This window comes from Aptenodytes patagonicus, chromosome Z (genome assembly GCF_965638725.1).
Source record: "Aptenodytes patagonicus chromosome Z, bAptPat1.pri.cur, whole genome shotgun sequence".
In the NCBI taxonomy this organism is placed as follows: domain Eukaryota; kingdom Metazoa; phylum Chordata; class Aves; order Sphenisciformes; family Spheniscidae; genus Aptenodytes; species Aptenodytes patagonicus.
The window spans coordinates 72574970-72598217 of NC_134982.1; the positions used below are offsets into that span (position 1 = coordinate 72574970).

The window sequence follows — 23248 nt, forward strand, 5'->3', positions numbered from 1 at the left end:
TGACGTGCCTCTGCATGGGAATTTCTTTAGATGGTCCACTCCCAGCGGCTGGAGGCAAGGCAGACCGGGCACTCTCCACAGTGGGTTTCACCACTCCACACGCCACTCCTCTGCCTCGTGGCGGGCGAGGAACAGGCCTCTTGCTGCCTTCTTCTGGCATGCTCAAAGGCCTGGGCTGTCGCAAAGTTCCTTTGGGCTTTCCTAAAGAGTTTGCAGACGTAGCCATGAGTAGCGCTCTCCTCCACCCAACCCAAAGAGACTCCAAGCGCAGCAGGTAACTCCCTCCAGGGAGTCCACATGTTCCAAAAGACAGTTAAGAAGGGTGCTCCCAGCCACAGTCATGGGTCTCTCTGCTATGGCATCGTGGCTCGCACCCAAGGACTCACAAACCACAATCTCCACTGCCGCGCTGCAGCAGGCAAAGAAACAGGAGACCCGTCTCTCCTTACACTCTCAGAAAAGCCATACACCTGCAAAGTGCCACAACAGGTCACGTCTCAGGTGGGACCCGTGGTCAGGCTGCCCTTTACCTCCCAACGGCAGCAGCCGCTCCCAGAGGTGTGGCACGTGCAGCCTAACCCCACCTCCTCGGCCACCTCCTGCACCGCTGCCCAAAGGGTTTCTGCTGCTCTACCCTGGCTTGCAAGCACCCTCCTCCCAAACTCCCACCACACAGCAGAGGTTACCAATTAACACCTGCAGAGGAACACGCCACACTGGCCTTCAGGCCACGCTGGGATAAACAAGCTCTTGGTCACTTCGCTGTTTACTTGCTGGCTGTACCACACCACTTTTGGCGGGCTCAAACACTTCCAAGGGGTACTGCCACGCAAGACAGCGAACCAACGTGCATTTACCATCGTTGTCATTTAACTGGGATATGAGTCACCGCTTCAGCTTCCCAACTAGAGGGTAGACTGTTGGCGTGGTCGCAGGAGAGCAAGAAGCAGCAAACCCTTCGTTACAGACAAGAACAGGGGAATACAAACAAACTGCAAGACCCACTGTTTCTCCAAGCTGCCAACTCGCAAGCAGATGGGCCTTGCCTGGGTCGGACCCTGGGATACCCCACTGACAGCAACGCAACAGCAGCTCATCAGTGAGGGAAAGCTGGCCCACAGGCTCTGGGAAAACACTGCTGCAGCAGCTTATGCAAAAAGGCACAGAGGTACAGAGAGCAGCCCCTGGGCATCAGCAATGTCGTAGCACCAGGGCACTTGCAGCAGCAACAGGAGCTGCTCAAACAGCCACAGATGATGCTGCAAGGGGCTCCTTCTCACTGCGAGGGCATGGCTCATCCCTGCCACTCCACAATGAGCCGAGCTCAGCCTCAAGGAATGAGCAGGCTCACTGACACACTTCTCGCCTGCATCTCAACCACGTTTCTCACAGAAGCACAGGCAGGTCGAAGTGAAGCCAAGCATCCTCCAAGAACTTTTTTTTCCAAGATCATTCACATCTCACGTACGCGCTCGAGAAGGGCTTCCTCACTGCCCATGGCTTGCGAGCACAAGCACCCTTGTCAACAACACTCCCCGCTCCCAGGAACTCTTCACCGGGACCACGCAGCTCGTGGCCATTAGTCACACACCCTCACGGCCGAGACTTCTGCTCCAGCAGCTGCACAGTTCTTTCACAAAGGCAGGCCCTCCACAGCTGCCTGGGGCTTACCTGCTAACGTGACTGGAGACGTGTTCTTCAGCCTCATCTGGCAGTTCACTTGCCGTCCCATTTTCCTCTTGGAACTCCTCTGCCGGGCCACCAGTTGAGCAATTGGCACAGTCTCGTTGCAAGCAACAGCGTGGCAAACGACCTTGTTGGAGTAGGAAGGGGACAGGGGGGAAAACAGTCAGTGAGGCCCAAGCTCATCCACAGCCCTCAGAAGGACTTGCAACCATTTCCATGCCTGTAACTGCTGGGTCATGCAGGCCCGCAGGCAGTTCAGCAAAGGCGTCAGCAGCAGACACCAACCTTGGAGACCTCCCTCTCCTTTCGCAGCGCACCTCAGAAATCAGCAAAGCAGACAGCCAGAGCCTCTCCATCGCCTTCCCACGTTAGGTCGGGCCCCACCGGGGAACAGCCTGGTTTCTCACTCCCATCCTACAGGCTGACCATCTCGCTTTACAACACTGGGAAGACACAGGTTTCCAGCCTGCCCTCGCTCCTCCTGCCAAGGCTCGCCAGGGACTCTCGCACCACCCTGACCCTACGGAGCCGGGCTGCCTTTGCCCTGCTTACCAAAGAAACAGCACGGCCATCCTGGTTGCACAGACCACCCTGCAGGCACCGGACTGGCCCCCAGCAACAGCCCGGCCACCTCCCTGGCCTCCCTAACGGCCTCTTGCCTCGACCTCCCCTTGCCACGCCTCAGCAATGCTGCTACAGGCCATCCCTTGAACGGATGCAGGAACCCCGCTTTGGCAAGCCCCCAAACCACATGTCTAGCATGCACTTTGCCTCACAGAGTAGATGCAAGCCCAGACTTTTGGGCCATTCGACTGCTAACAGCCTGCAAAGGCAGCTGGACGAGTACTCCTCTGGGGCTCAAGGACACAGGCAGCCACGCAAAAACCCCCGAGTGAAAAATGGGAGTTTGTGGTCCCAGGGGCTCTCTCTATGGGTCTCAGCCATGTTCGGTGGTGGTGGTGATGCAGGCTAAAAAAGGGGCCCGCAGGCACAGCACTGCTACACTCATAACCATGGCCCCCAACAAGCACAGGGGCTGACAATTCAGCACAGGAGCGAGGCAGGAGAAACTCAGGGACTTGGGCAGCACCTCTGAAATTTAGCAAACAGCAGCTCCAGAAAGGAACCTTTCTCACAAGCAAGGCAGAGCAACCAAAGCAGAAGAACCGAGTGCCAAGACAAAAAAAGCAAGCCATTGCTAAGCAGCAATGGCTTGCTCGAGAGCTCTCCTCAGTCCCTCAGGCTGACCCAAACAGCCCCGCGAAATACGAGCAAGGGATGACAACACTAGGAACAAGGCAACGCTCTTGGCCCCCAGCAGTGCACTCCAGCTCGTCCTTCCCCTCCTCTTCCTCCTCCACTGCACACCCAGCATCTGCACCGGGCCGGCTCAACATACGGCCATTGGAGGGAGGGCCTCTCCTTCTGAGGGGCAGCTCTCCCATCCGAGGAGCTCCTGCTTGGAAATCAGACAGCACACCTGCTGCGCAGTCAACACCTATGCAAAAAGCGTACCAGCACTGTCAGAGCTTGGACAGGTAGCCTTGCTTGTGCCTAAATGCAAACAGGCACACAGCACATATGGAGCATGACCTGCGGGGCAAAGAATCCCCTATTCTGCCTCTCTCCATGCTTCACAGATGTGTACAAAATATGCAGGAGCAGTCCCGGACTGTGACCAGCCCATGTCAGTGCACAACTGCACTCACCAGCCCTGCTCAATGTCTGCCCAGGACACACTCCTTCAGCATGTGTTTCAATGGATGGATGGGAACAGGCCTTGGGATATCTGAGGCTGTTGTTTGTCTAAAAATCCCCTCAGATAGGAAGATGATGTGTGCATGAACAAGTAGCACATCCTCAGATGAGGGGATGCGGCTTGGAGTGACTCTCCTGTGTACAGACTACACTAGTCTGCCATGCAGCCCTTTTGCCCTGCTCAGCAGTTCTGCATTTGTCAGATCCCCCACGTCCATACGCACCATGAGACTCCCAGCAAAATGCAGAGTATCATCCCTGTTATTCAAAACTAAAAGCCCCACCAGCCCTTTTACCACCACCATCCTGCTCCTCTGGGCCCCAAAATAATCACAGTCTGAGCTGAAAAGCTCTGCAACATCCCAGCGCTCGTACTGATCCACTTGCTCTTCCTGCAGGAGCTCTGGTCCCTAAGGGACCCAGAGGGCTGTGGTCTGTGCCCTGAAGCCTTGCAGTAATCATTGTCTAACAGGACAGTCTTGATTGCATGCTCAGTCTTCTGGCTTTTATCTATGGCATCAACCTAAGGATAAGGAAGCACATGTGGTCTTTTTTGTGATCCTCTTCAGGTCTTTTCCTCACTGTCCCCACACACATGTTCTTCTGACACGGGAATTTTGTTCTGGCCTTCCATTTTTGCAGACTGTGTTGCCCATGTCTGGTAGGGCCATGCAATGCCCAAAGCCTGCCCCAGTGATACGTACCGCGTGACTATCCCATCGGGCTCTGCCCAGGCATAGGGCCCTCTCACTCTGGCTCACAGGACAGCTCTCTTCTTGGCATATGACAGGGTTTGTGCCGAGGCCTGCTTGGTGGCCATCTCAGAGAGGTTCATAGCCCTTGGGCATGTCCCAACTTCTCCATGCCATCTCTTATGTGTCCCCCTGACAGGTCAATGCTTTTTCTGCAGCCATGCAAAGTAGAGGGCCCAAACCTGCCTTTTGCTTTTGTTTAATTACATTTTATTCATATTTAAGTATTCATTCCATTAGCTCTTAATAAAGACTGGTTTATCCACTTTATACCTATACTTTTACAGTTATAAATATTTAATTTATATACCTCTATAAATATATATATAATTAACGTATCTATGTAAAAATAAAAATGCATATTAATACACTCCTTTATAAATCTATTTCTAACTATGTACATATTGTATGCATTGTATATAAATGTATATATTTTTATGTAAGTTTACATTTATATAAGTTTTTATATAAGTTTATATAAGTTTGCAGATGACACCAAGTTGGGCAGGAGTGTTGATCAGCTTGATGTTAGGAAGGCCCTACAGAGAGATCTGGGCAGGCTGGATCAATGGGTCGAGGCCAACTGTATGAGGTTCAGCAAGGCCAAGTGCCGGGTCCTGCACCTGGGTCACAACAACCCCATGCAGCGCTACAGGCTTGGGGAAGAGTGGCTGGAAAGCTGCCCGGCGGAAAAGGACCTGGAGGTGCTGGTTGACAGGCGGCTGAACATGGGCCGGCAGTGTGCCCAGGCGGCCAAGAAGGCCAATGGCATCCTGGCCTGTATCAGCAATAGTGTGGCCAGCAGGAGTAGGGAAGTGATCGTGCCCCTGTACTCGGCACTGGTGAGGCCGCACCTCGAATACTGTGTTCAGTTTTGGGCCCCTCACTCCCAGAAGGACATTGAGGTGCTGGAGCGTGTCCAGAGAAGGGCAACAAGGCTGGTGAGGGGCCTGGAGAACAAGTCTTATGAGGAGCGGCTGAGGGAACTGGGGTTGTTTAGCCTGGAGAAAAGGAGGCTGAGGGGAGACCTCATCGCTCCCTACAACTACCTGCAAGGAGATTGTAGCGAGGTGGGTGTCGGTCTCTTCTCCCAAGTAACAAGCAATAGGACAAGAGGAAATGGCCTCAAGTTGTGCCAGGGGAGTTTTAGATTGGATATTAGGAAAAATTTCTTCACCAAAAGGGTTATCAAGCACTGGAACAGGCTGCCCAGGGCAGTGGTTGAGTCACCATCCCTGGAGGTATTTAAAAACCGTGTAGACGTGGTGCTTAGGGACATGGTTTAGCGGTGGACTTGGCAGTGTCAGGTTAAAAGTCGGACTTGATGATCTTAAAGGTCTTTCCCAACCTAAATGATTCTATAATTCTATGATTTTATATCTGAACACTTCCTGGTACAAAGGAAGCAGAGGTTGCGACACTGAACAAAATGGTGGCTCCCTCCCACAAAATGGTGGCAGAAACCTGCCAGCAAGGGCTCCTGCCCAGGAAGTCTGGGCAGCGCAGGAGGCGGTTTCGAAGCAGGGCGTGAGAGCTACCTAAAGCCCTCCCACCCCCCTCAGCTCACAGGCGTGCGCACACTCAGGGCTTCTCCAGGGCCAGCCAGATACACTCATGAAACGCCGGGGAGCTCCAGGCACAAGTGCTGCCGGGCAGTCTCTGCGCTCCTGCACAGGCATTCTTCTCGCAGACGCTCACTCGCCACAGTCTCGCCAGAGAAACCTCCCTGCCACGATCGTGGACCAAAGCCGGACGGAGCTCTTGCGCAGCCCGGGACCAACCCTGCTCTCAAAGCGTGTGCTACATGCAGGGTCGAGTCCTAGCACTGAGCACGCTCATGTGCTTGAAACACCTCATCCTCACCCCCCAGCAACTAACGTGCAACACAAGCAGAGTCAGTGGTTCGGGAGAAGGCAACCTCACTCTCCTCAAGCCTCTTCAGCTCAAGACACAACAGGAGAGTCCCTCACCTCCAAGCACACGAAAGCGAGCAACTGCCGCTCGCGTACCTGCACGGTGCTCTCTCCAAACAGCGGCAGCACCAGGCAGCTGCCTGCATCCGCAGTACCGCTATGTGGGATGCCACGTAAAGTGAGTCTCTGCTGCTCTCTGCAGAAGCAGCCCCTCTCCCCTCACCGTTTCCCGTTTTTAGGGGAAATCACCTTGGGCAACACACCAAGTCCAAAAGGAAGAGAAATCCCAGTCCACAGCACATTTCAGACGCCGTGCCACACGTTTCAGTCTACACATGGACACTAGCACTGTCTCTACCTTCCTGCACCCAAGCTCACGACGGCCAACTCAGCTGCCGGGCAAGGAGGCACGGCATTAAGTCCTGTTCTTCACCGTTCCTTGAACAGTTTTACTTTATGCACACACAGCGCTTTACTAACCGGACCGTGTCTCCGTGTACATGTATATTTACACACAGGTACACCCACATACCTGCACCTGTACAGACAGCACTGCCTATACTTGTGTTTACACACACTCCATTGAACAAGCTGCTACACACAAGGGCTTCGGCAGGAACAATCACAGAAATTTCAGCATAACTAGTTCTACAACAAACTTCCATCCGTGTCTGGGGGGGGGGCTGGGGCAGGCTATCACTGAAATCAGCTCAGCCACTGTCTCTCTGACAGGCTGGAAACCCTCATGGCATTCAACAAAGACCGTGCCTGTACGCAATCCAGCTCACAGGCACAAAGGTACTCCAGCTCCTTAGCCCAGCAATTGCTGCCTTTGCGGGTCCAGTGTGTTTCACTGACTGATCCTGGAACAACCTCTACTACAGCTACCTTCACAGCACCCCCTGTTCAGCTATGGGCCACAGCGTTACTGCACCCAGGAGGAGGAGCACACGTTGAACACATGCACTTGCACACCTCCACACGGCAATGGGCGACACCCAGGCTGGGCATTTTGATCCTTCTCTCATCCTTTTAGAGACTTAGCAGCTGGTGAACAGAGCTTTTCAAGGAGTGAGAGGAGGTGGTGGTCACATGCCAGAAGGAAAAGATCCAGGAAGTCCCTATCTCTTGGACCCACTCATTGTGGGGACATCATGTGTTGGACCAATGCATAAGTCTGAACTTGGTATTGAAGCTGCAATGGTAAAAAGCATTCAAAGTCCTCTTCTCCTGTGTCTGCCTGCCCATCGTCCCATGCTGAGATAGTCAGGGGATCTCATGAATACTGCAGCATTAAGGGAAATGAAGCAACTAGCACTGCACTGTCACTGACAGCAGTTTTGGATACCTGCCCTGCTGTAGGTGTGGGTTTTAGCCCTATGCGCTCCAATGAACCACAGCCACAGTGGGCTTAGGGGGCTGAGAGAAGAAGCTGCTCCCACATCTGTGTTGAGTGCCTTTCCCACAGCAGAAACTTCCTATCAGACCTAGTACTGGTGGTGTACCTGATTACCAAGGTACATAAGGTCAGTGTTGTGAAACTTGTTTGGTCCAGGTTTTTGTCTCACAGTCCTGAATATGCAAGCCTGCAAGCGACTACACCCTGTGTGAACATATCCATTCAGCTGCTCAGACTGGCAGAGGGCCAGCAGCAGCGTTTGCAAACCAAATCCTACCTTAACCTTCATGCATTTATTGATTTTTTTGCATGTTTATTGAGAATGCGCAAGCCTTGTAAAGCTGTGGGCAAATACAGACCCACCTGTGTAATAAGTGCTCAGTATTAGCCAACATGGTGAGATCTCCCCCAAGTTTCCACTGCTCTTCAGATGCCTGCACAGGGCTAAGAAACATAACTGAGTGTAACCAAATGACTGTAGGCAAGTAACTATCTGTATTTGCTCCTTATGTTAGGCTCAGTCTGCAGCAAGACTATGTTGCATAACCTGGGGACTTGCACAAACAGATGTGTTCCCAGAGATCAGTAGAGCAGCTGATCTCACAGCTGCCCCTGCCCACTCCTCACTATCCCAGCCACCAGACCATGGTTCAGACCAGGCTGCTGGCAAGCCTTCCCAGCTCTGTGCTCACTCACCGACAGCTGAGAAATGTCCAGGAGCAGCTTCCTAAACTGCCTCTCAGTCATTCAGGTTTGCATGCTGCAAGCATCCTCAGCAGTCTGCCCAGGTTACCCTCCACCTCATGGTCATCTTACAGCAAAGCATTGAGAACAAGTGGTGAAAGCCTTAAGCTTCTGCTCTGTGCCCAGGGCTTCACTACCATAACTGTGTAGACATGCCCAGAAGAAACAGAAAACAATTATTCCACATTTAAGAAACACATTCCTTTCCCATCTTTCCCTAAGATTTTGTTTGGACTTTAGGACCAAGTAGCATTAAATATACATATATATAGAGAGAGGAAGTCCCGACTGGACAGATAAGGGTAGAGTTGAGCTGCACCCTGCAGACACCTAGGTCAGGCCAATTCCTATCCACATTCTGAGGAGCATGAGAAAGACGTTTTTGGAGTGCAAGACCTCTCACTGTCTGGGGAAACAAGGCAACGGGTGCTCCTTCACTCTTTCCTGCACACGGGCCTATGTTTTCTGTCCCTGACCCCATGCCCTGAGTGTCCAACACCCATCAGTGTGTTCCCTCACTCCCACCTTCTGGCCTTGCTTTGGGCACTTTTTCTTCCAGATTAGTAGTTTCTGTCTTTGTTCCTTCAGGTGCTCTTGCTGTAGTCCTTCTGCAGCATTGGGACTTGCTGGCCTCTCTCACACCTTTCAAAGCCTCTTTGGCTTTTTTGTGACTTGCCAGCGTCCTGACCTCCTCCTCTGCCCTTTTCCTTGGCTCCTCTGCCTGCTACTGTCTCTGGTTTCTGACCATCTCGTTGGCACTATGTCTTTGATCCCACACTCCCTCCCAATGCTGGAATCACGGCTACCTCTTGCCATGGTGGGAACAAGCCTTGGAGCTGCTTGCCTTCCTCCTCCTGGGCAGCTGGGGACTCCAGGCGAGCACTGCCTGCTCCTGCCGGGAGCGGAGCAGGTTTGGCCTCCCCCATGGCTCCATCTCCTTCCAGGGACAGTTCAGGAGGAGCTAGAGCAGCTCTGGCTGGTCTCCTTCGTGAGAAGGAGTGTGGGGAGGAGACCCTACTGGCTTTGCCAGGGCTCCAGCTGGACACATGGGCACGCTGGACATGCTCCACCATCAGAGCCTCCCCACAGCTGCTGGGGAGACTGTGATGCTGCAGGGACCTCATGGGTGATGGTGTATGAAGTGCTGGGAAGCTCCTTGGGCCCAGGGACCTGAGGGCTACCAGTCCAGGATGGACTTGGGGCTGGGGCTGGAGGTGTGGCTGCCACTGTGGCAGCTGCCAGGCTCAGTGAGGCCAAGGGGCTTCCTTCACCCAAGGGGCTTCCTACACGCTTGCCAAGAGCATGGCAGCCGCATGTGGTTGTAGGCATCCATGCTGCACAAGGACTGGGCAAAGCTGATAAGCTCATGGAGGAGGTGCTTGGTGCGACTCATAAAGAAGCAGCTGTATGTCCCCAGCAGTGGCCTGGCTGTCCAGGTTGTATCTCCTCATGTTCAGATGATCCCACTGTATATTGGAAATGCAATAGTCTGCAAAATGTAATGTGTATTTATACTGTGATTGCTGTATCACCCTACTAAATGGAAAACCCTTGTAAATGCAAATAGTCTCAAATTAATAAACTGCATTAAACATTGGACCCTCCATGTGTGGAGTATCTTAAAAAGCCTGGTCAGAGAATACTGGAGTCTGACAGGAAGCAGTCTCTGGAGGCTGTCATGGTTGTGGCAGAAGGTGGCTGTCACCAAGTCTTGGTGGTAGTCACCATTGGGAGCCTTTTGCAGGCACACCCCAGGTGAGGTTCAGCATCTCCATCTCCGCCCTGGCATGTGCCCCTGCAGCCTCCCTCCGTGGGGCCAGCCTCTGGCTTGGCTTTGGCAGTCTTCCATTGATCCGCCATCATGCAGCCTGACCTGATGTTGCCTCCAGTCTGGCTCTCAGAAGTGGACATCTGCAGAGAAGGGAATGCTGCTGCAGGCAAGCTGCAGGGTGGCAGGGCCCCCTGATGGCAGGATGGCGAGGGGCTCTCCTTTGCTGGCAGTGGGCAACTGAGCTGACTTCACGAGGCCTGATGGCATACGGCTGCGGACCATCTTCTGCCCCTCTGTGTGGGGCACTAATCAGCCATATGTTTGGAATGCTGGAGGTCACAATGAAAGCTGAACCTGTTGGATCTAAGGGTTTCAAGTACACAGCATTGCTCGAGGTGTCCACAGACACATGGCATCTGGAGCTTGGCAGCTGCCTGGGTACAGGCTGAGCAGGGCACAGCCCCACCAAGAGGGTGCCACGGGCCCAGGGCAGTGCGGACAAGGCCCAGGTGATGCCCAGGCACCCACCAGCCCCCAGCCCCTCCTTGATGGAGAGTGCACCCATGCACTGGTTTTGTACAGGTGTCAATAGAGAGATCCAACTATAGAATTAAATTCAGTGAAGTTTTCAGTACTCAGAAATTGAAGCAATTAAGTGAATTAATTTAAAACCTGTGTTCTTTGTAGAAGAGATGCCCTTAACTGTTATTCCTCAGTCTCTCCCTCAAGAAGCCGATTTTAGCTGCTGCCTTGTAACAGGACGGAGGTTTCAGCGGCCCCATGGGAAGAGGGCATGGTGAACTGAGGCGGCACCAGCGGGCCGGGAGGACCCGCACTCTGCGAGCACACGGAGAGCCGGGACTGTCCCAAAATGGCTCCCGCCGCCTCAGCGGGGCGCCCCCCTCCGGCGGACCACGTAGCCCCTTCCCGGAGGGCGGGAGGAGTCGGGTGGCGCGCATGCGCTGCGGGCTGGCTCGTGCGGGGCAAAGGAGTGGCAAGGCCGCCCGGCGCATGCGCGCGGGGCTCCCCAGGGTGGGGGGCGGGTGTTGCGGTGCGGTTGGCGGCTGTTGAGCGAGAGCGGGCGGTGCTGGGTGGGGCCGCGCGGCCGCTCACTCGGCGCGAGGGGAGCGGGCACCGTTGCCGCGCCGTCCCCTCACAGGGAGACGGCGGCGCTCGGCCCGGCCCCGGCCCGGCCCGGCCCGCGGCGGCGGCGGCAGTGGCGGCGGCGGCGGCGGCGGCGGCGGCGGTGGCAGCAGCAGCAGCGACAGGGGAAGAGGCTTTGGCTGGTGTCTGAAAGCCCCTGGGTTGAGGTGGTGGTAAGGAAACAGTGGAGACCCGCCGGGCGTAAGCCCTCCCGGGCTGCGGGGAGAGGCAGTGTGGAGGGCCAGGCGCTGCCTGTCAGCGAGAGGCTGCTTCTCCTCAGTGGCTCGGTTGTGACAGAGAAAGTGTCCCGACTTCAGCGGGTTAGTGACTACTTTTGCCTTCAGAGGAGACTTGTGTTCCACGGGGTTGTGTTTGTAGTCTTTTAAAAGAATGGCTATTAGGGAGTTCATCCTTCTAAGCAGGAAAACTCTTCACTTCCGTTTTTTTGTTAGCCTGAGTACTAATCTGCAGCATGGAGACCGTTTTGCAACTGGAGGCTGGTAATCTGTTTTAAGCATACCGAAAAGTTTCTGTTCAGGTGCCAGAGAAGACTGGTTTGAATGATGTGCCCTGACTTACTGATGGAGGCTCCTCGGGCTGTGTTTCCAATGAAGTGTCCTCCCGTCGAGGCGGTGAGCCACTGGGTGAATGTTGTAGCTGTTGAATGACCTAACCTTATAGCAGCTGACCACAAAAAGAACTTTAAAAAAGTTTCAGAAGCCGCTCTGAGCTCATGTAGCTTTCTGCTAATGTATCAATGTGTTGCTTATTGTCACCATTACTGCATTACGTGTCTTCTGCATTATTGCTAGCTGTAGGAATGGGAATGTCATTCAGGTGTAAGTTGAAGACTGCATTTAGTTTAACCTTTGTACCCTAGTATGTGTCATCTTGTTTAACTACGTGAATTGTCCTCATGACTGCTCCTCATAATATAATTTAGGAGCGTATATTTTATGGTACCCTGTTTGCTATTTCTGATCTAACTCAGTTCTTTAGTATTGATGTACTACAGAGCTGTCTGATGGTGGCTGGATGACATCCCCCCACGTCCCTTCCCCCCCTTTTTTTTTTTTTATTGAAGTTTCCTCTTTTGAATCGACTTTTGAAACTGCCTTCCCAGGTTATTGTAAATTTTCTTCGCTGTCACTCTTTGTCCAGCTGTAATGGATATTGCAGTAATTTTTCCTGAGCAGTAAGTTACATTCAGGTAGTTCAAGTAAGAGGACTTTCAAGAGCCGTATTAACAAGATAAGAATTTGTGTGTATTTAAAAGAAAGAGTAGAGAAAAGGTCCCCAAAAATGCTTCTCACTGAGTTTTCCATGTCTCTTGTATGTATGTGACTTGGAACACAGTTGTAGACAAAACTGCATTTTTTGCTGGACTTCTCAATGTTTGGGTGTTTGGGTTTTTATATGATCCAAACTTTAAACCACTTACGCATTTGTCCAGCACATGATGTCCCTATGAAACTGAGTGGGTCCAAGAGATAGGGACTTCCTGGATCTTTTCCTTCTGGCATGTGACCACCACCTCCTCTCACTCCTTGAAAAGCTCTGTTCACCAGCTGCTAAGTCTCTAAAAGGATGAGAGAAGGATCAAAATGCCCAGCCTGGGTGCCGCCCATTGCCGTGTGGAGGTGTGCAAGTGCATGTGTTCAACGTGTGCTCCTCCTTCTGGGTGCAGTAACGCTGTGGCCCATAGCTGAACAGGGGGTGCTGTGAAGGTAGCTGTAGTAGAGGTTGTTCCAGGATCAGTCAGTGAAACACACTGGACCCGCAAAGGCAGCAATTGCTGGGCTAAGGAGCTGGAGTACCTTTGTGCCTGTGAGCTGGATTGCGTACAGGCACGGTCTTTGTTGAATGCCATGAGGGTTTCCAGCCTGTCAGAGAGACAGTGGCTGAGCTGATTTCAGTGATAGCCTGCCCCAGCCCCCCCCCAGACACGGATGGAAGTTTGTTGTAGAACTAGTTATGCTGAAATTTCTGTGATTGTTCCTGCCGAAGCCCTTGTGTGTAGCAGCTTGTTCAATGGAGTGTGTGTAAACACAAGTATAGGCAGTGCTGTCTGTACAGGTGCAGGTATGTGGGTGTACCTGTGTGTAAATATACATGTACACGGAGACACGGTCCGGTTAGTAAAGCGCTGTGTGTGCATAAAGTAAAACTGTTCAAGGAACGGTGAAGAACAGGACTTAATGCTGTGCCTCCTTGCCCGGCAGCTGAGTTGGCCGTCGTGAGCTTGGGTGCAGGAAGGTAGAGACAGTGCTAGTGTCCATGTGTAGACTGAAACGTGTGGCACGGCGTCTGAAATGTGCTGTGGACTGGGATTTCTCTTCCTTTTGGACTTGGTGTGTTGCCCAAGGTGATTTCCCCTAAAAACGGGAAACGGTGAGGGGAGAGGGGCTGCTTCTGCAGAGAGCAGCAGAGACTCACTTTACGTGGCATCCCACATAGCGGTACTGCGGATGCAGGCAGCTGCCTGGTGCTGCCGCTGTTTGGAGAGAGCACCGTGCAGGTACGCGAGCGGCAGTTGCTCGCTTTCGTGTGCTTGGAGGTGAGGGACTCTCCTGTTGTGTCTTGAGCTGAAGAGGCTTGAGGAGAGTGAGGTTGCCTTCTCCCGAACCACTGACTCTGCTTGTGTTGCACGTTAGTTGCTGGGGGGTGAGGATGAGGTGTTTCAAGCACATGAGCGTGCTCAGTGCTAGGACTCGACCCTGCATGTAGCACACGCTTTGAGAGCAGGGTTGGTCCCGGGCTGTGCAAGAGCTCCGTCCGGCTTTGGTCCACGATCGTGGCAGGGAGGTTTCTCTGGCGAGACTGTGGCGAGTGAGCGTCTGCGAGAAGAATGCCTGTGCAGGAGCGCAGAGACTGCCCGGCAGCACTTGTGCCTGGAGCTCCCCGGCGTTTCATGAGTGTATCTGGCTGGCCCTGGAGAAGCCCTGAGTGTGCGCACGCCTGTGAGCTGAGGGGGGTGGGAGGGCTTTAGGTAGCTCTCACGCCCTGCTTTGAAACCGCCTCCTGCGCTGCCCAGACTTCCTGGGCGGGAGCCTTTGCTGGCAGGTAAGTCTTCCCCAGAAGCATCCCGCCAGCGCTCTAGCAGCCTGTGGCACCAGGGAAGGTGCTGTCGGAGATGAAGCAGCGGACTGCTCACATCTTTACCAGCGCCGCAGTGGCGGGCGCATGTTTCTCCGGACGGGCAGTTGCCTGGTGATGAGACGGCATGGTGTTGGCACTGGCTCTGTGGCGCTCCTGCTGTGTGCAGCCCCCAGCTTGCAGGGAGCGGGTTTCGCTTCTGTTGGGTTTTCTCTCTGAAGAGGCATCTGTGGAGTCAAGGCGTCGTGCGCCTGTGGGTAAGACGTGGCATGGCCCGGTTGCATGCAGTTTCCATGGCAGAGCTGACACGTGCCCCGTGGGCGCTGGTGCAGGGATGTGGGTTTGCGTGAGGGAGGAGCGGCCGTGAGCTACCCGGCGTCACCGTGGGGCATGAGCGGAGGGAGCGCTGGGCAGTGAGGTGGGGGCGGCGGGTCACTGCTGCTCTTAGGGTGGAAGTTCTGGCCCTGCAGGCAGTGATGTGGGCCAATTGCCTGGCAGCCCCGCCCCTCTTCTGGCCACCGGTCTGTGGTGATTGGCTGGCGGGGCCAGCCCATGCACAGGGGCTGCTGTGCTCCTTCAGCTGCTTTTTTTGACAATGTCATGCCTCGTCTGTTTCATACCACCCTCTGTTTGGCTCGCAGACCCAGGCCCCTACAAGTGTACCCAGGAATATTAAGGTCTCTAAAGAAGAGCCACTGAATCCTTGCTTGTTTGCAGGGGAGGTTGAATAGTAAAAGCTGGTGTTTTTAGCCTGTGTATGTAAAAATGCTTTTTTTTTTTCTTTTGGGGTGGAGGGGGTATAGGTGAAGATGCAGGAGCCTGAACTTATTGCAAAAACACTGCGAGCTGTTCTTCATCCCTTTAAAAATGGCATACCTTTGTCAGAGCTTCAGGGTGAGTACAAATCCCTGACCGGCGAGTGGATTCCCTTCAGGCACCTAGGACATGGCACACTGGAAGGCTACTTGCAGAGCATCCCAGGAGTTGTCAGAATGGAAGGGAACAAAATGGGAGAGGTAAGAATCAGTTACAGTTCAGAAATGGGTTTTGTGTTTTTAAAGTGTGCATGGTTCATAACTTTACCTTTGCCTGTGCCATGGATTTCTGACAAAAGTACTGTAGCATGCGTGTGGTGCACTAATGCTGGGAGAAGTGGAAGCTGTGGCATAGACCAAGCGCCCCTTATTTTTCTGTCTCTGCATGCAGACTGGGAAGTTGTGTTTGCAAAAGGTGGAATGTTGCAGGGCATTTTCCCGGAAACAGGAGTTCTGGCTGGAAAGACAATTTGTGTGACTGTAGAGCTCTGGTCCCTGTCTCAGCATTTCTAATGCGGGGGGGGGGGAATATTGGTGGGTTGTCCTGGGACCTTAAAGACGGTGAACTCGTGTGTGTCTTGATCATCTATTCAGCGTGGAGTTTAGCATCATCTTTTTCCTATAGTGAAACTGTTGTGAGTGCTGTTGCTTGTAAGCCTGACAGTGCTTGCTTTAGGCTTAGCACTCTTGTTTGTCATGAGTTGCAGTGCCGCAGGACTGTGAAGCCTTGCCAAGGTTCAAAGGCAAGAGCCCTTGCAAGTGAGGTGCCTTGATGCAAGAGTTGCAATGCCTCAGCTTAGCAGTGTGCAAGGGACAAGGAGTCAGCACAGAGGTCAAGGAGAAGGTGGAGCAGTGCTCAGCAGAGAATATTAGTGTGGTGGGAGAGTTCTCCTTTATTCCTTGGCCTTGCTGCACTAGCCTGTGTCTCTTGATGGCTGCCAGCTTGGAAACAGCTTGCCAGGACCACAAGCCTCCTTGTCCAATAGTGTGGAGTTCCTGGTTTTGAGTCAGAAGGCATTCTCTTGATGGTTGGCATGGCTGTGTGACTTCTAGATGATCTGTTTGAGTGGAGAGCTTAAAGCCTCTCCCTCATTGGAGCTATGTCTGGGTTCCTGAAGTCTATGTAGTGTGTGGGAGAGGAGAAAGCTAGCAGACGTTTGGCACAATATATGGCTGTCACAGCGGGTCTGGAGAGACAGCACTTAAGGCTGAGCCCCCTTGTTGGCTCAGCTGGATTGGGATGGCATCTGGGAACTCGGAACTAGGTCTTCCTGGTTAGCTATGAAGAGTGTGATGAGAGGTGTCCTGGGGTTTGTGCTGATGTCTGGAAATGTGGCTGTTTTTAAGCAAGAGGTTCCCTTGCTGCGTTTTTACAACTGTCAGAATTTGCCCTTTTGCAGCAGGAATCCAAGTTTGGGGTTCTTTTTCGCTTGCTCCAAGCCTGCATCAGCTGCAGCTACATCAGTAACATGAATGCAGGTACCTCTGGGAACATTTGTGATGCTGCAATTTAATGCTTCATCATGGTGGCTCTGGCAGATAGCCATCTGTTTCTAACTAGGGCCTTGCAGGGTGTAATCTGGTATCCTCTCATTGCCTTGAGAGCCTTGCTTATCCTCTAATACCATGTGTGCTGAGAGCCTTGTGGACTCTTGGATAGCACTAGAGGCGGTACCTTCTCTGTGGCAGCTGTAAGGAGAGAGTGAAATGAGGCTTTAGGAGGTTGAAAAGGAGAAAGCTACTAAATGGGAGTCTTGAGGTAGTTGAGCAGGACTTGCTTTGGTTTAGGAGTGCCAACTATGCTCTGCATGACTGAAGCAACTGAGAGGAAGCACCCTGCGAACACCTGGGAGGCAGGAGAGACGCAAAGACTGAGCCCACGTTGCTGTTTTATGACCTTCCTGTTGCCGCTGTCCAGAGTGTCCCCTGGGCAGACACTGAGCAGAGGATGGCTAGTGTGGTTATGCCCTGGCATGGGCTGGTAACTAGCTGGGACTGCTCCCACATACTTTGCTGATACAGGACCTGGGCAGTACTTCAATATAATGCTTTGCTCTTCGTTCACGTCTCTCCAGAATATTTGAGCTCTGTTATAAGCTGAGACCATAGCTCAGAGTCCACACAAGCCTGCTGCAAAAGCATGCAGTCAAGCAGTCTCTCTTCCTGGCTTTGAGAGTACTCTGACCTCCAAAAAGACTGCCAAGACCCTTGCCTCTTCCTTTAATCACTTTGGAGACAGTGGGGCAGGAAAGCAAGATACACTCGCACATGCAGAGATCTGTTAGCAGTTGATGATCCTGGTTGAGCTAGGTAGTCCTAAAAGGACTTTCCTTACTGCTAGGGCAGCTGTCCAAGACATACCACAAGAAACACATTCAATAAGCAATCCTATAAAGTGCACAGTAAATACTAGAAATTGATCTCAGAGTGCTACATGTTACAAGCTCCTTAAATCAAAGGATTTGTGCAAGATGAATATTGCCTGGGTAACTGATTGCCTGGGAACAGACGCGTTGTGTTGGAAAGGCAATGATATAAATTGTCCACTGTTCCTCTTACTACTGAACACTAATTTAGCCTTCTTGAATACAGGAAAGATGAACGCTGACAATGATTCCTTCACATGATAGGTATGTTCTCCAGTTTCCACACAGGATGAGGATTAAATTCAGTATACAGAAAACACTGCAAGGGGACTGAAATTGAAATACTGTGCATCTGCAACAGGTGGTTGTGCCATTTCAAGGAAGCCTGCTTTGCTTTGCTTCATGTTCAGTTACAAGCAGTGTATGGTTGCACCTTCCTCTAAGGAAACTTTGACTTCTGCTCGAATAACTAGGCCCCTCCAAAAAGAGGAATTGGAAGACTGCTTTGCTCTGGTGCAAGTGAATTCGTCTACCCCATCTCGTTTTACATCTGAATTCATTCTAACTCAAACCATCATTTATGCTAAACTTAAAAGTCACTATGATGTGAAAGCAAGGGAAGAAAATGCTGAAAATAACTTAAGACATTAGTGACAGGAAAAACCTGAAATGTACCAAAGACATGCATTTATGAAACTATGATAAACTGTGTACGAACAAAAAATCTTTTATGTTGAGACCTTGAGAACAGAGCAGGGCTGAAGGTGGTCCATCCATGTAAACAGGGAAATGCCTGTTAACCAGGAGTATGAGGAAAGCTCTTGTATTCTTTTCTGGAAATGGGCATCTCTCTGAAGTGGCTGTACACAACTGCCCACAGCATGGGTGTCCTGGTTTAACCCCAGCCGGCAACTAAGCACCACACAGCCGCTCGCTCACTCCCTCCCAGTGGGATGGGGGAGAGAATCAGAAAGGTAAAAGTGAGAAAACTCGTGGGTTGAGATAAAGACAGTTTAATAGGGAAAGCAAAAGCCGCGCACGCAAGCAAAGCAAAACAAGGAATCCATTCACTCCTTCCCATCGGCAGGCAGGTGTCGAGCCATCTCCAGGAAAGCAGGGCTCCATCACACGTAACGGTGACTTGGGAAGACAAATGCCATCACTCCAAACGTCCCCCACTACTTCTTCCCCCAGATTTATATGCTGAGCATGACGTCATATGGTGTGGAATACCTCTTTGGTCAGTTGGGGTCAGCTATCCCAGCTGTGCCCCCTCCCAGCTTCTTGTGCACCCCGAGCCTACTTGCTGGTGGGGTGGTGTGAGAAGCAGAAAAGGCCTTGACTCTGTGTAAGCACTGCTCAGCAATAACGAAAACATCCCTGTAATATCAACACTGTTTTCAGCACAAATATAAAACACAGCCCCATACTAGCTACTATGAAGAAAATTAACTCTATCCCAGCCAAAACCAGCACAGTGGGGCACAACCAGGAGAAACTGGAGGTCTGTGTGCCGTTCAGGGCTGCAATCTCGTTGGGGTCATGGAGAGCTGTTGTGACAGCTCACACAACTGGCGCGCTGCTGTGGATGGACACAGGCTGTTGAGGAATGATGGGCTGGAACGGCAAGGAGGGGGACTTTCTGTGAGCCCCTCCAGCGTGAGCACAGTGGGAATTCTTGGAGCTCGCCTTGGGATGAATGATGAGACAGCAAGAGCTTATGGCTTATGGGTAGTGGACAGACCAGTGTATGGGCAACATGGTGGCTGTCTGTTACAAGTGCCTTGATTGGGAAGAAGTAGTAGATGAAGCCGCCTTCTGACAACTGCAAGAAGCCTCACATTTGCAGGCCCTGGTCCTCACGGAGGACTTGAATCGCTGCCATACCTGCTGGAGGGACAAGACAGCCAAACATGAGCAATCCAGGATGTTTCTGGGGTGTGCTGATGACAACTTCCTGACACAAGTGATGAGCTGATGAGAGGAAACGCTCTGCTGGATCCAATTCTTACAAACAAGGAAGAACTGGTTGGGGATGTAAAGGCTGGGGACAGCCCTGGCTGCAGTGACCATGAGCTGGTGGTGTTTGGGAGCCTGAAAGGAACAGAATAAAGCAAATGGCAGTATCAACAAGCCAGGACTTCAGGAGAGCAGACTTTGGCCTGTTGAGGAATCTGGTTGGAAGACTCCCATGGGATACAGTCCTGGAGAAAAGAGTGGTCCAGGAGAGGTAGTGGGTTTTCAAGGATTGCCTCCTCCAATATCAAGAATGGTCCATCCAAACAAGCAGGGAAAAAAAGCAAAGGTAGCAGGAGCACTGCATGGATGAACAAGGAGCTCCTGACAAAACTCAACCATAAAAAGGAAGCATGCATGAGGTGGGAGCAGGGAGAAGCGACCTGGGAGGAATATGGAGACACTGCCCAAACAAGCATGCATGGGCTTAAGAAAGATTGCATTTATTATTGGGGAGTTCAACAGATTGAAAACCAAGACAGAGTGCCATCACCTTCAGAACAGCTCCCAAAGCACTGCCAGTTCTGAGAGCATCCTTCCAAAGAAAGTCCTTAAAATAGCTGGTTAACTGTACAGACGACAGGAGAAAATACTGGAACAGTAGGAAAGCTAGAAGAAAGAAGGTAGAGCAAATGAAGAACTACAACCCTTTGCTGTGTTTCATTTCACTAAAGCCTTATCAAATCCGTGCTCAAACCATGGAGCACAGGTTGTTGCACAGACAGCTCTGAAAGGGTGAAGAGTTAAGTATTTCAGGTTCACCCTTCACAAAGATGAGTTAAGACTCAGTTTGGTACAGCCCACTGTATGACAAAGTTTCTCTCTTATTTAAGTGACTATTTTAAAAGCAAGGTTGCAGGAGGCACACAAGGAGGAACAAGGAGCTCCTGACTTAACTCTGCCGTCAAAAGCACACGCACAAGAGGCAGAAGCAGAGTTGGGTGAGGTGGAAGGAATATAGAGGCACTGTCCAAACATGCAGGGATGGGCTTAGGAAAGCTAAAGCCCATATGGAGCGGATTCTGGCAAGGGACGTGAAGGGCAACAGGAAAGGTTTCTACAGGCACGTCATCAGCAAAAGGATGACTAGGGAAAATGTGGGTCTGCTGGGGAATGGCAACGGGGACCTGGACTTAAAGGACATGGAGAAGGCTGAGGCACCGATTGCCGCCTTTGCCTCGGTCTTTACTGGTAAGACCGGCCATCAGCAATCCCAAGGCTCCTGAGACCAGTGGGAAAGTGCGGGGCAAGGAAGACTTACCCTCAGTGGGGGAGGATTAGGCTAGGGAACGTTTAAACAAACTGGACGTGCACAAGTCCATGGGTCTATTGCAATGCACCCACGGGTGCTGAGGGAGCTGGCTGATGTTGCAAGACCACTCCCGATTATCTTGGAAAGGTCGTGGTGGTTTGTGGGAGGTTCCTGAGGACTGGAAGAAAGCAAGTATCAGCTGTACCTTCAGGAAGGGTGGGAAGGAAGATCTGAGGAACCGCAGGCTGATCAGCCTGACCTCGATCTCTGGGAAGGTGATTGAGCAACTAATCCTGGAAAGCTGTTCCAGCCATGTGAAAGACAAGAGGGCAAGTAGGAGCAAGTATGGATTTATGAAGTGAAAATCGTATGTGGCCAAACTGATACACTTCCAAAATGAGATGACTGGTTGGGTGGATGAGGGGAGAGCATTGGATGTAGTTTATCTGAATTTTAGTAATGCTTTTGACAGTCTTTCCCATAACTGGCACAAAACCCATTGGGAGACTAGTCATCAGTGGCGTGCCTCAGGAGCCGATGCTGGGGAAATGCTGTCTAACATGTTCATGAATAACCTAGATGATGGGACAGAGATCATCCTCAGCAAGTCTGTAGACGATAGAAGGGACTGATAGAGCAGATGGATGTGCTGCCATTCAGGGGGACCTCAGCAAGCTGGAGAAATGGAACGACAGGAACCCTATGAAGTTCAGTGTGGGGAAGTGCCAAGTCCTGCACCTGGGGAAGAATAACCCCATGCACCTGTACAGTCTGGGGGCTGACCAGCTGGAAAGTAGCTTGGCAGAGAAATTCCTGGGGGTTCTGGTGGACATGAAGTTCACAGCGAGCAGCAATGTGCCACTGCAGCAAAGGAGACCAACAGCACTGGGTTGCATTAGGAAGAGTGTTGCCATCACACTGACGGAGGTGGTTATTGCCCTGTACTCAGCCCTAGTGAGACCACATCTGGGAACCTGTGTCCAGTCCCATGTTCCGCAGAACAGGAGACATGGACACACTGAAGCAAGTTCAGTGAATGGCTGTGAAGATGGATGAAAGGACTGGAACATCTTTGATGGAGGGCTCAGAGAGCTGGGACTGTTCATTCTGGAGAAGAGAAAGCTCAGAGGGATCTTATCCATATGTATTAATACCTGTTGGAGGGAGTAAAAAAACATGGAGCTAGGCTCCATCACCAGTTCTCAGTGGTATCCAGTGAACAGACAAGAGACAACAGCAGCAAAGTGAAATACAGGTAATTCCATTTACAAATTAAAAAACCCCACTTTTTTACAGTGAGGGTGGCTAAATACTGGAACAGGCTGTCCAGAGGGGTTCAGAAGTCTCCATCCTTGGAGATATTCCACCCCCAACTGGACAATAACCTGAGCAACTAGGTCTAGTTAATGCTGCTCTGAGCAGAGATGCTGTATGAGACAGTTTATAGAGATGTGTTTCAGTCTCAATTTTTCTGTGATTCCTTGCATTTAACCACTGCAGTGATGAGGCTGCTGGTACGCTTTTTGCATAGGTGTTGACTGCGCAGCAGGTGTGCTGTCTGATTTCCAAGCAGGAACTCCTCGGATGGGAGAGCTGCCCCTCAGAAGGAGAGGCCCTCCCTCCAATGGCCGTATGTTGAGCCGGCCCGGTGCAGATGCTGGGTGTGCAGTGGAGGAGGAAGAGGAGGGGAAGGACGAGCTGGAGTGCACTGCTGGGGGCCAAGAGCGTTGCCTTGTTCCTAGTGTTGTCATCCCTTGCTCGTATTTCACGGGGCTGTTTGGGTCAGCCTGAGGGACTGAGGAGAGCTCTCGAGCAAGCCATTACTGCTTAGCAATGGCTTGCTTTTTTTGTCTTGGCACTCGGTTCTTCTGCTTTGGTTGCTCTGCCTTGCTTGTGAGAAAGGTTCCTTTCTGGAGCTGCTGTTTGCTAAATTTCAGAGGTGCTGCCCAAGTCCCTGAGTTTCTCCTGCCTCGCTCCTGTGCTGAATTGTCAGCCCCTGTGCTTGTTGGGGGCCATGGTTATGAGTGTAGCAGTGCTGTGCCTGCGGGCCCCTTTTTTAGCCTGCATCACCACCACCACCGAACATGGCTGAGACCCATAGAGAGAGCCCCTGGGACCACAAACTCCCATTTTTCACTCGGGGGTTTTTGCGTGGCTGCCTGTGTCCTTGAGCCCCAGAGGAGTACTCGTCCAGCTGCCTTTGCAGGCTGTTAGCAGTCGAATGGCCCAAAAGTCTGGGCTTGCATCTACTCTGTGAGGCAAAGTGCATGCTAGACATGTGGTTTGGGGGCTTGCCAAAGCGGGGTTCCTGCATCCGTTCAAGGGATGGCCTGTAGCAGCATTGCTGAGGCGTGGCAAGGGGAGGTCGAGGCAAGAGGCCGTTAGGGAGGCCAGGGAGGTGGCCGGGCTGTTGCTGGGGGCCAGTCCGGTGCCTGCAGGGTGGTCTGTGCAACCAGGATGGCCGTGCTGTTTCTTTGGTAAGCAGGGCAAAGGCAGCCCGGCTCCGTAGGGTCAGGGTGGTGCGAGAGTCCCTGGCG

The 23248-nt window shown here is 52.2% G+C and overlaps 1 protein-coding gene across 9 annotated transcripts in view; it reads left to right on the forward strand.

The window, feature by feature from the left end:
• Positions 1-11287: 11287 nt before the first annotated feature.
• TDRD7 (tudor domain containing 7) overlaps positions 11288-23248 on the forward strand; it is a 68245-nt gene continuing 56284 nt past the window's right edge. Inside the window, exons 1-2 of one of the 9 annotated variants that reach the window (XM_076363290.1) lie at positions 11288-14519; positions 15057-15278. In XM_076363290.1, coding sequence (XP_076219405.1) covers positions 15072-15278 — 207 coding nt within the window. In that variant the 5' untranslated portion in view covers positions 11288-14519; positions 15057-15071. Of the gene's footprint in view, positions 15279-23248 lie in introns of all 9 variants that reach the window. The other 8 variants (XM_076363289.1, XM_076363292.1, XM_076363294.1 and 5 more) reach the window with 8 other exon arrangements.